The 13,282-nt window shown below is 42.2% G+C and overlaps 1 protein-coding gene across 4 annotated transcripts in view; it reads right to left on the bottom strand.

The window, feature by feature from the left end:
- The window catches only part of ACE2 (angiotensin converting enzyme 2), a 111,527-nt gene that overhangs the window by 45,036 nt on the left and 53,209 nt on the right, over nucleotides 1-13,282 (bottom strand). For all 4 annotated transcript variants that reach the window (XM_073668060.1, XM_073668059.1, XM_073668062.1 and 1 more), the window contains 4 exons: nucleotides 10,621-10,729; nucleotides 10,433-10,530; nucleotides 5,976-6,145; nucleotides 407-636 (listed from right to left, as the gene is read on the bottom strand). In XM_073668060.1, the coding sequence (XP_073524161.1) occupies nucleotides 407-636; nucleotides 5,976-6,145; nucleotides 10,433-10,530; nucleotides 10,621-10,729 (607 nt within the window). The remainder of the gene's footprint in view (nucleotides 1-406; nucleotides 637-5,975; nucleotides 6,146-10,432; nucleotides 10,531-10,620; nucleotides 10,730-13,282) is intronic.

Genomic DNA, 13,282 nt, shown 5'->3' with positions numbered 1-13,282 from the left:
ATTGTTCGCTTTTCTCTGCTCTGTGTTAGAACGGGAAGTCTCTTTTCCTTGCATGAATTATTCCACTCTTTAACTCCTGACCCAGCTGCTCTCTCCTCCACCTGCCAGGGACTTATGTAGTGACTTATGACTCATACAGGGAAAATGGACCTCCTGTTTCTACATAGAGCTTAGAAGGATTCAGCTAGTCAGTTTATAATCAGGTGATGTCATAGTCCTAATGGAAAAGAGAAGAATTAGCTGGGTAGAAAAGCAAAATGAGCAATTGTAAGTACACAATGCTGTATAATATGATGACTGCAATATATTAAGAGGATAAAAACTTTGATTGGAGGAGGAGTGCTACTTTAAAGATATGTCTCTAATATATTACACAGATTCACATGCCTGTCTTAAATACATTTACCTTTGTCATCTTCGGGAAATGAAGCTGGCAAGAGCTGGAGAGATTTTAAGTGTTTAGGTGTTGCTGCAGAAAGGGACATGATTTCCCCCACAGCTTCATGGAAACCTTCATTAGCGCCATCTCTCAACAACATGGGAAGAGGGTGGTATGCCATGTCATACTGAATGTGTCCCAGCTCATGGTGGACAGTAAGAAAGTCTTCCATGTTTATTTTAGTGCACATCTTTATTCTGTTGGAAAATAATATTTTTATTAGAATCCCTACTATTATAAGTTTGTAATATAGTGCTGACATACTCCACAGGGTTATACAACAAAATCAGTCATTGCCCCCGTTACTACCACAGAAAACGACCTCTAAAAGAGAGAAAGTGTACACAAAAATGAATAAAATATAAAACCAACTCCACAACTCCATGTGTCCACTCACAAAACAGAACCAATATTTATAAATGCTATATCCATCTTTGCCCACCATTCTACGATGTATCTGCACCTATATTGCATTATTTATCTGATGTTTTCTCTAGACAGTCTGGAAATGTGCAGAATTTGTCACAGTGGTTCATGCGGGATGATATATATAGTGCAACTTTACCCAATTTTGTCTAACTGCACACCAAAGCACCACTTGCTTGGCTTACTTAGTGCCTCATTTTTGTGCCTAAATTTCGGTGCCTTATGACGCAGGTCAAAAATGACGCCACGTCCTTTTTCCAGCTAAGTCATTCCCCCTCTCTGTAAAGCCATGCCCATTCTAAGTGTAGCATAAACAGCGTTTAAACACATAAGAAAAGTCTGAAACTAGATGCAAGAATTTGTACCAAAGTATATCAAAATTTGCTGAATTTTCCATAGCACTCAATGACACACTCTTAACACTCAATCAGCCCCAATATGATGGCATCTTACAGTGTGGCTGCCACTTGTGCTAAAAGCCATACCCATCTCCAGCCACCAATGAGTATGGGGCAACGTTGAGGTGTTCCCTGAAAGCTCTTGCGCTGTGCTTGTTCGCCCCTGCAGTTCACAGTGTGTGAACGCGGCCTAAAGTTTTTTCAAAAAGATCTCTCACAATTTAGCTGAGTTTCTTTAAAGCAGTGGGGCAGTAAAGGCCCCCATACACATTAGACCACACATATCAAACTCCAGCCCATGGGCCAAATATGGCTCGCAGGGTGGTTGTATTTGACCCCCCGACACCAGAACTGCCACCCCTATGTGGGGCCATTATACTGTATGGAGGACTATGTGAGGCCCATTATACTGTATGGAGGACTATGTGACGCCCATTATTCTGTATGGAGGACTATGTGGGGCCATTATAATGTATGGAGGACTATGTGAGGCCCATTATTCTGTATGGAGGACTATATGGGGCCCATTATACTGTATGGAGGACTATGTGAGGCCCATTATTCTGTATGGAGGACTATGTGGGGCCCATTATACTGTATGGAGGACTATGTGAGGCCCATTTTTCTGTATGGAGGACTATGTGGGGCCATTATACTGTATACTGGTTGGCCCGCTACTTTGTCCAAGTTTTTAAATTTGCCCCTCTGTTTGTTTAAGTTTGACATCCCTGCATTAGACTAATGTTGGCTCAACCCACCAAAATTTAATGGTTCGGCCATCAGTCTAAGGAGTATGGGGTCGCTGGCCGACTGATGCGTGGGAGAGATGTCGATTGTGTATGTCTGACTTCGGGCTGCTGATCGTATCGTTCACCCGGAGATAAGCAGCCAGCCAACATGTCAGCCGGCGTCTCTCTCTGTATTGGAGTGTCAGCATCATTCAGCCGACAGCCATCTAATGTGTACGGCCAGCCTTAGTTTTTCCTAAAATAGCAAAGAACTTTTTTGTGTAGACTTTGAGTCATTAAGAAACATTAGTAGATTTCAGCTCTGAAGTCTGCAGAAATGTGCATGCAGTTCTGTACTGTAATACATGATGGATACAAACAACATTATGTATTTACAACATCTTCAAATTTTCATGTAGATTATCAATAAGTACATCACATATAAGTATGTCAATGGTGGATATACATTTTAAGGAGATATTACAGTTTCAGCAAGTAAAATGTATTCAATATACAATAAATTACAAGAAACTGAATAAAGCAGCACAAGTCACTGGCTATATTTTGACCCGCAAATCACCAGGTCATAAAATAATAGCAGTGTGCTTACTATATGGACCAGTTTGGAATGGCAGACCATTCGGTAAGACACATAGCATAAAGAGAACCACCGAATGATAGGTCCAAAGAGACAAAGTAATTTCTATAAACAACCTTTATTGAGAAGTGATAGATAAGTGGCACTACAGTGGTTCTCTTTATGCAATATACAATAAATGTATATAATTTTCCAACATACTTTTAAAGTTTCCAAGATTTTTCCGTCATTTAACCCCTTAGTGATGGCTGCTGTACATGTACTGCTGGACGCGCGCTATTGTGGCGCCCCTGAGGGTTCGGTCGCCACAGATGTACTGCATCTCACCCAGAGGTGTGGTATCTCACTCTCAGGTAAGGAAGGAGTACAGCTCGGGACCCTAACACCTGCGTCCAACACATACCCACAGTGAGGGGTAGGGCGAGATTGCTCCTAAGGGAGAGCACAGTCCCGGGTCCCTAGCTGTTGGGAGGGGCTATGTAGTGGGTGTGGGTGGAGGAAGCAGCTTAGGGGAGCACATGAAGGAAGGTATAAATAGAGAAGCCATCTTGTTTAGACAGATCAGTGTGAGAGGGGAAGTAGTGGGAGCAGGGGCTCTGTACGAGCTCTGCTCAGGAGAAGGGCCTGAGGGCCTGAGGAGAGGCCCAGGACTGAAGGAGAAGAAGGAGAGGAGCAAGAAGGGCTCCAGGAACGAGGAAGGGACCCCAGGGGTACGGGCAGTGCTGAAGGCCACCCGTACGCCCGAATCTACCAGGAGGTGGAGGGGTCAGGCCACACAAAGGGGACCGGTCCCTCAACTAGCAGAGCACTCTATGTCTCAACTAGAAACCGGAGGCTGCAGTATTTCAAGTCCTGCAGCCAACAGTCCATATCAGTCTCACCAAGAAGGTAGCTATAGAGGACCCAGGGGACGGAACAGACGTCGCCCGAGAAGGCCTTCAGGTACCGGATTGGAACACTTGGTATGAAGTGCAGGGAGACGGCCAGAGAGAGAACACACAGAAGGGGTCCCGCTAAGTACTCCAGAGATATCTGAGGGTGGACTGAACCCCTCCCTGAGTAAGCGCAGCACGACGAGGGAAGTTACGCTGGTACCTGTAACTTGGACTGCAACAACCGTGAGTAAAGACCCTGAGGACTGCACCCCATGGTCTCTGTGATTTTTATCCGCGCCATCAACACCTGAACTACAGTGCCCAGCATCACCGATAACATCTACACTGCCCTGGAGCTAAGCTCTACCTGTGGAGAGCCACACCAGCTTTGCTACACTAACATCAGCTCCAGAGGACCTGCTCCGCAGCGGCGGCTCCCTTTAGTCGCATACCACAGGTGGTGTCACAAACTTTGTACATAAATTCCCTATAAAAATCCCCTTTTTACTGACCGCCCTGGGTCACGGACCAGGCCATCGCCACTGTGACATCTCCCCTAGCAACGACAGGCCCAGCACCGAGTACCACACGGCCCAGGGGGCACGTCACTATCATCACTATATGGTAAAATCAATGGAGATAGTCATAACTATAATTCGCTTCTTAAAAATGATATCCTTTAGAGGGCTATGTTGGATGAAAAATGAAAAAACTCTGGCTCTTGGAAGTAGGGGAGAAAAATAAACAAGCAAAAACAAAAAATCACCGGTCCATAAGGAGTTAATAGGAATATTGTTTCCTTGAAGAGGATAGAAGTCTGCCCGGATCATGTGATGGACACACTCAGCTGGCTATGTGTGAATAGAAATGGGAACCCTTCTGGAACCCTTGCCTTAAGTGCCAAGAGACCTTGTCATGCTCTTTCCTGATAGTTCGACAAGATTTGATGAGTGTACTTAAGGGAACCTGCCACCTGATATCTGCTGCTGATCCACAAACAGCTGAAACGCTGAGGCATTTAAAAGTCACCGAAGACGAAGCCACACAGGAGTCTAGTCAGCTAGGAGATCAACAAGGGCATCTTGTGCCTGCTGCCAATGCCTGACAGGTTTCTCCCTACACGTGCATGCAGGGAGAGATCTGTCACTGAAGGGGAGAGGGCGGAGAGAAGCCACAGGAGACAGAGCCATGCAACAGACTAGTCAGATAGGTGTTGTCTCGATGCTGTGGTCTCACTGCCCGGTACAAGGGGCTCCTACCCTGTCCCTAACACTAGGGGCGCCCAATCTATCTCTGTTCCCCAGGTTACTTCAGATGGTGAAGATGCTGGGGCTATGTACCTTGCTGTTATCCTGAATCAGCTGTTATCTGTCCCCTCCTCCACCCAGGGAAGTAGGGAGGAAAAGTGTATGTAAATACAGAAACAAGACAAACAAGGAAGGACGTACAAGGATAAAATAAAATGCCAAACACAGAAAATATGCACTCACAGAGAACAGAGGTAAACACCGAAGAAATTAGGAAGGTAGACAAAAATTGAAGAGGAAGGGACTATGTACACAACCAAAACACGAAGCATCAGTCACAGAACAACTCTCCTTAAACACCTCTACGGAACACCGAATTCTCCACTCCTCACCAGGCTGTACAAGACTTAACACTGGCAATACAGATTGCCAGAGCAGAGACCATATAGGAGAGCGGAGTGGCTGATGCTGCTCAGCTGAAAACTTGAAGAAGGAAGCTACAGAGACTCAAAGCTGAGCAGATTAACTCCTGTACTGCTGAAAGAAACTAGCACCATTTAATAAGAGGGAGAAGTGCTTCTCTTCAATGCAGGAGTATGTGAACACAGACACTGGATCCTCTCTGTTGCGGTAAACCTGTGACAGGCGCCTTTTAAACATCGCAGCGCTTCAGAATTAAACATACCTGGCTGAAATCATGCAGCCAGTGTCTTCTACATGCTACCAGTGGATCGAGCAGCATGTATCAGATGTCAGTTTTTCTTTAAAATGATGGGTATTACCTAAAATAGCTTTCTACCATTTTATGGTGGTTAATTATTATATGAAAGTAGTTAGAAAACATTTAGGCTCTGAATCATCATTTTTTTGCCATAATTCTAGCATAAAACTGTTTTGAAATCTTGCAAAATTTTTTCCGTGGTTGCATCAACATTTTTTGACTTTTTGCATATTTAGATTAGTTTGTGACAACGGTTTTCAAAAGTGGGTGGGGCTTAATCAGGAGGGGGTGCGGCTTAGCACAGCTAACAAATTCATCATAACCTATTTCACAAAGGTGGCAGCAATCGTGGCAGAAATGTACTCAAGTCCCTTACTGTAGCAGATTTCTTATGGTAATGCGTGACAACTGAAAGAAGCGTCAAATTTATTAAAAGGCACATGTTTCTCAATAAGTTTGGCACATCTTACTGCAGTACACGTTCCATCAAGAATGCCTTAACTTTTTCAGTAGTTATCATTAAGAAATCTTAATGCTCAATACCTAAAATCATTCATTCCCAAATCCCAGGCTGTGGGGTGGCAGACCGCTTTCCTCCCGTCAGTGGGCTCCACAAGCATAGAATTAGTCCAGAAGTTTGGGTTCAGAGCAAACAGGTCAACAGACATAAAAAATTCTTCAGCTTCTTTGAACATCTTTTCCACAGTCCATCCCTGTATAATTCAGAAAACAATACATAAGCCATGGATAATGAGTTGAAAACTATGATTTCTATTAATAAAGTTTTAGAAAGGTTCTACTCTATTCCAGCATTACGTTTCTCCATGGGCTGTGTCTGGTATTGCAGCTCATCTACATTCAAATGCATAGAAAAATTTAAAAAAAATATATAGAAAAAATGTTCTCTGCAGCGCCATACTACAGAGCTACAAGGATTTTATTTAGTATATGCTATGTATTATGCCCTGGTGCTGCTGTTTGATAGCAATATTCCACCTAGGATAAATTTTTGCAGAATTCATTTGCAATAAGGGTTTCTCTTTTATCGCTCCATACAACACAGAGCAATAGTAGGTCTATGTGCATGAAGGTCATAAGAGGCAGTTAAAATAGGTACGATTAGGCCATTGGAGAGCGGGTCCCACTGCATTGCAGTGTGCAACATATGGAAAGTTCCTTTAAAAGACAATGGGTCAAACAAGCAACAAGTCCTCCTCTATCAGGTACAGGATAAGGGTTCAATCACATTGCAACTATATTACTCACTTTATGAAATCAAATGAGTATATTGTTGGGCGTCTTTTTTATGTTTTTCAAGGATTTTTGTTGGCAAATACTTGTCAACTTTCCCCTGAAGAAAGAGTCCTAATATAGAGGTGCTTCTCACAAAATTAGAATATCATCAAAAAGTTAATTTATTTCAGTTCTTCAATGCAAAAAGTGAAACTCATATATTATATAAAATCATTACAAACAGAGTGATCTATTCCAGGTGTTTATTTCTGTTAATGTTGAGGATTATGGCTTACAGCCAATGAAAACACAAAAGTCATTATCTCAGTAAATTAGAATACTTTATAACAACAGCTTGAAAAATGACTTTAAAATCCGAAATGTAGGCCTACTGAAATGGATGTTCAGTAAATGCCCTCAATACTTGGTTGTGGCTCCATTTGCATCAATTACTGCATCAATGCGGCGTGGCATGGAGGTGATCAGCCTGTGGCACTGCTGAGGTGTTATGGAAGCCCAGGTTGCTTTGATAGCAGCTTTCAGTTCGTCTACATTGTTGGGTCTGGTGTCTGTCATCGTCCTCTTGACAATACCCCATAGATTCTCTATAGGGTTAAGGTCAGGCGAGTTTGCTCATCAATCAAGCACAGTGATACTGTTGTTTGTAAACCAGGTATTGGTACTTTTGGCAGTGTGAACAGGTGCCAAGTCCTGCTGGAGAATGAAATTTCCATCTCCAAAAAGCTTGTCGGCAGAGGGAAGCATGAAGTGCTCTAAAATTTCCTCGTAGACGGCTGCGCTAACTTTAGTCTTGATAAAACACAGTGGACCTACACCAGTAGATGACATGGCCCCCCAAACCATCACTGATTGTGGAAACTTCACCCTAGACATCAAGCAGCTTGGATTGTGGCCTCTCCACTCTTCCTCCAGACTCTGGGACCTTGATTTCCAAATGAAATGCAAAATTTGCTTTCATCTGAAAACAACACCTTGGGCCACTGAGCAACAGTCCAGGTGTTTTAATCAGTGGCCCAGGTAAGACGCTTCTGGTGTTGTCTACTGGTCATGAGTGGCTTGACACAAGGAATGCGACACTTGTAGCCCATGTCCTGGATACGTCTGTGTGTGGTGGCTCTTGAAGCAATGACTCCAGCAGCAGTCCACTCCTTGTGAATCTCCCCCAAACTTTTGAATGGCCTTTTATCAACAATCCTTTCAAGGCTGTGGTTATCCCAGTTCCTTGTGCACCTTTTTCTACCACACTTTTTCCTTACACTCAACTTTCCATTAATATGCTTGGATACAGCACTCTGTGAACAGCCAGCTTCTTAAGCAATGACCTTTTGTGGCTTACCCTCCTTGTGGAGTGTGTCAATGACTGCCTTCTGGATATCTGTCAAGTCAGCAGTCTTCCCCATGATTGTGGAGCCTACTTAATGAGGCTAAAGGACTTTTTAAATGCTTAGGAAGCCTTTGCAGGTGTTTTTTGTTAATTATTCTAATTTACTGAGATAATGACTTTTGTGTTTTCATTGGCTGTAAGCCATAATCATCAACATTAACAGAAATAAACACTTGAAATAGATCACTCTGTTTGTAATGACTCTATATAATATAGGAGTTTCACTTTTTGTATTGAAGAACTGAAATAAATTAACTTTTTCATGATATTCTTAATTCAGTGAGAAGAACCTGTATAATTTTCTCCTCTACAGAACTTATTTCTAATTTTCAGTTGTTTCTGACCTACTGGGTAGAAATTTTTATTTTATTTTTTACTCATTTATATAGCGCCATTAATTCCACAGTGCTTTACAGATCCCCATTGGGGCTCACAATCTACATTCCCTCTCAGTATGTCTTTGGAGGAAACCAGAGAACCCGGAGAAAACACACGCAAACACGGGGAGAACATACAAACTCCTTGCAGATGTTATCTTTGGTGGGATTTGAACCCAAGACCCCAGCGCTGCAAGGCTGCAGTGCTAACCACTGAGCCATCGTGCTGACCTGAGCTTCTATGATGTCTCCTATAGACAGTATACAAAGACATGAAGGATTCGTTCTTTGTGTAGAGCATAGACAGAAGCAGCAGCTGTATGGAGGACATCATGCAGGGGTACTGAGCAGTGTGGCTGTGAAACCAGCAATAAAATGAGATAAAACACTAGCTAGACACTGCAGCAAGATCTGCCTGTCTCCTTATTAGTTTAATGTTCTCTGTGACCTGACACCTCAGTGAGCTGACAGCCAGTCTTGTGTGACATGCAGAAGTAACACAAGCACATGAGACAGGAAGTGTTGTGCTCCAGAAGCATCCAGCAACTAGAAGGGTTAACACAGTCATAGGAGAAGGGGAGTGTTTTTAGCAGAGCCCCAGGGGGATTGTGGCGAAGTTGTTTAGTATCTGGCTGGAGCCGAAGAGAAAGGTGGTATATGTATTCTGTATCTCACAGAAGCGCCCCTGCAAGTGAAAAGGATTCAAGTCAGGAGTGAAGCTAAGCACAGGTCAGGTAGAGTTCCTGAACTAGCAGTGCAGAGTATTGTCAGGCAGAAAGATAAGGACTGGAAGAAGGGATCATCTCCCTCAGCAAACCATCCTCCATCTTACTGTGCTGTAAAGAATGCTGTGTTCATTAATGTGCCTCTGCATTAGAACTGTGCTGTCCTGTACTACTGGGAAGACTGTGAACTGCTGTGCTGCTAAGGAAACTGTACTGTTTGTCACTGGAGCCTGTTGCTCATAAAACTTAACTTGCACTGGCTGTGCGGCTTCTTATTAAATGCTACTGTTCTACCATTTATGAGGACTCTTGTCAAGTGTGTCTGGTCAGCAAGTGAAACAACCTACGTGTCTGTGCCTGAGAGTCAATACCCCTGTGTACCTGAGAGAAGCTGCAGCACATGGTCTATGGTTGCCCTGAGTAACGTTTCCCCCAGGATTCCAAAGAATTCATGTAACCTATCTGAACCTAGCGGCGTGCTTGTAACACTTGCTATGATCTTGGCAGATTTGAGTCGTTTTTCAGAGTGAGAGATGAGTTCAAGAAATTAAGGGGGGGTGGCTCATAAGTGGAGAAAGAAGCAGATTACTCCGATAAGATATATTTCAAAGTTTTTTTTATATTGGCTTGCTTTATTAATTGATGCAAAATTGATTAAAACAGTGACCATTTGAAAGTAAAAAAAAGCTAAAGAGGTATTATTTACCCGCTGAAAACCTGGCCGCTACAACCATGCCTCTAGTCCTCTCTGTCTTCATATGACCAATTATTGGCTGCCACAATCACAGGGGACATCACCAATGCAGAACTCCAGGAATCAGCAGAGAGGTGGCGACTATTTTTATATTTTCAAGCATTTCCTAATTAGTCATTTTTGAAATGGACAACTCCTTTAAGGATTGTGAGGTTTACCGTACTTATTTATGGCATAAAATGTATTATAGTATATTGGGAACTAAATATAGATTTTAATGTTGATATTATTATTATTTTTGTAAACTATGATCAAATATTATAAACCCTAAGGGCTCATGCAGACAACCGTGAATCTGGTCTGATCTCGGACCATAATGTATGGACTGGTCACAGGTCTGCCGATTCAAGTGTGACAGCTTCATAGAAATACATGCTCCGGCCAGTCCGTACGATAGTGGTCCATGCTAGGATCAATTTGCATGAATGCCTAAATAAGCCATAACACAGAGTTTTTGTAACAGGTAGTTTTTTCTTTATTTTTTGCCGTCAAATCTAAAGTCATACCTGATCAACCATTGTATTGGTAACATCAATGCTTTCTCTGTCTGGAAAAGGTACAACCAGAGGGTATAAATTTGTCCAAAATCTACCCCACATGTCACCTAGACAAAAAGAAAGGAACAGAATAACTTGGCTAGTAATAATGATAAATATATCATATATAAGGGTTATATATATATATATAAGTTTACCAAGTAAATGAGCTGGTAGACTTCCATTGGAATCGATATATTCGGAACCATAATGTTTCTGCAACTTGCTTCTTACATATGCATGTAGTTCCCTGTAGAGCGGCTCGATCTGTAAATCAAAAGGATCAGTATATCATTGTAAGTCAATGAGCATGAAAATGGCATAAGAATATTGTAAACAGGTTTGGACTGGCCCACCAGAGAACTGGAGAATCCTCCGGTGGGCCCTGGCGTCTCCTTCAGGAGAGTTCATACTGCAACCTTGCAGCTGCTATGGGGCTCTTGAGTGGAGGAGAAAGGTGGGCCCTCAGAATCAAATCCTCTGGTGGGCCCAATGTTCTTCAGTCTGGCACTGATTGTAAAGTACATGGATGAACAACATTCAATTCTCCGGTGGCTGCGCCATAAGAGCTTTCGAACCCAACATCTTTTAGCCTATTCAATTTGTCTGAAATTAGCTTTTTTCTTTGAATACAGATCCCAGACGCCATCTGTATAAGAGATAGATATTGCTGCATTTATAGATTACTTTTTACTGGACACAAAGGCATTGGTTCCAAATATTTTTTTACTATGACACTCAAGGAAAAAGTGAAAACCCGAGGAGAACCCCTACCAGCAAGGAGTTAAAAAAAATAAATCTCATGCATATCTCCCAACCTTTACAGAACAGAAAAAAGGGACAAATCATGTGGCGCTTGCGCCAAGGCTATTTTAGCCAATCTCGTAATCACACCCCCTAGCCATACACATTTACTGTTTCTTTCTACCCTGGCAGGAGAAGATGTCAGAGGGGACATGGAGGCAATGAAAAATATTTAGCAGATCCCTGAGAGAGCAGGGACCCAAAAGCCAGGACAGTCCCGCTGTATCTGGGATGGTTGGGATCTATGGATTTATTTTTTAGCTCATTCATTCATAGCTGTAGCAGCCACAACTATTTTTACATAATCTTGTAATGTGAGTCTTGCTTTTTTTGCATCGGCTGGGCCAAGCGTAAATTCTACTTTTTTCTGCTGCTTTTTATCTGCACGTTTTCTGCAGGTGTCTGCGCCAAACTAACAATCTTCTCTGGTTATTGCATTTTTTGAAAAATGCATTTTCCCCTCATTTAATGCATCTTTGGTGCCGAGCTGATATGAAGCAGCGCTTTTAATCTGTTTTTTATACTACAGAAAAGTTTTGATTCTGCACTTAAAAAGCAACTGTTTTTTTCTGACTTACCATAGAAGTTTGTGGAGAAAAAAAAAGAGCACCAGAACCGTGCAGTTTCACGTAGATGTACAGTTGCCAGAGTTTTCATGAAATCACATACATTGTGCTTGGACAGTTGAATGCAGCAAAATTTTTGTGCAAAAAAAACGCAGCAGAAAATAACGCAGCATTTACGCTATGTGTGAGCACGGCCTAAGTATCCAGCAAAGTGCATGTGATTTCATGAGAACTTTCACCCTCTAAAGACGCTGCAGAACTGTGCAGTTTTGGTGCATGAAAAAAACACAGCAGTTGCGTTTTTAAGTGCCAAATCAAAACTTTTGCATAATATAAAAAAGCATTAAAAATGCTTCTCCAAATCTGCCCCAAAATGCATCAAATAAGGAGGACAAGGCTTAAAAAATGCTGCAAAAATGCAATAATCAGAGAAGATTGTTATTGCATAGTATGATGCGAACACCTGTAAAAAATGTGCAGATAAAAATAAGCAGAAAAACACAGCATTTACGCTACGTGTGAACATGGCCTCAGTGTTATATTTTTGTTACATTTTTTATGGGTTTAATAGAAAAAAATCATGCTAATTTAAAACAAAATTATGAAAATAATATGAGGGGAGGGTTCTTGGAGCTAAAGAGATCTGACACCAATAAAATGTTTTTATTGATTACCCATGCACAATCTAACCACCAAATAAGAAAGGGGAGGGTGGGCCTTTCCTTTGGGATTGCCAGCCCTATAATGGTGACTTTCCCACACTTTCCCCTATATATCCCGGAATCTCCACCCCTTTATCCTCCCCTTAACTTAAATTGGCCAATCCCTGCACTATTATCTTTTGGATTCGAACCCTCCAGGCCAATCCCAGTCATGGGGGGCATCCCTCTCGCTATGCTTGTAACCTGCCCCCTCCGTTAAAATTTATGTTAGCACGTTCAAAAGCATTGCTTTATTCCACTGCACTTTTTCTGCAGGTATCCACACCTAAGTACACATTAGCAATCTGCTCTGATTACTGTGTATTTACTGTGCTTCCTCCTTTCTTTAATGTGGAGATGGTAGAGATTTGATGGAGCAAATTTTTAGTGCATTAACGCTAGGGGTCTGCGCTTAAAAACGCAATTGCATTTTTTACATTCTCCCCATAGAACCCTAGAGGGAAAAACACACAGTTCAACTGTATCTTTAAAAGCATAGTGGCATTGAGTTTTCATGAAATCACATCTACTTTGCTACAAATTTTAAACGCATCAGTTTTACTGCACAAAAAAAACCTCAGCATTTGGGAACATGGTCTAAGTGCTTTTAGAAAAACAGGCTGGAGACAAGCCTGATACCTGAACAGCGGACAGAAGGCTAGAGAAATCACCACAAACTAAGCTGTACTGCTGCTAATTATAGAGGGGGAGCCCTAGCACAGCAATTTAAGAGTGACATATAATGCCAA

The sequence above is a fragment of the Phyllobates terribilis genome, unplaced genomic scaffold, assembly GCF_046119375.1.
Source record: "Phyllobates terribilis strain yellow unplaced genomic scaffold, ASM4611937v1 Scaffold_2__4_contigs__length_985480577, whole genome shotgun sequence".
In the NCBI taxonomy this organism is placed as follows: domain Eukaryota; kingdom Metazoa; phylum Chordata; class Amphibia; order Anura; family Dendrobatidae; genus Phyllobates; species Phyllobates terribilis.
Note: the sequence above shows the minus strand (reverse complement) of the source record. Positions and strands in the feature narration are given on the sequence as shown.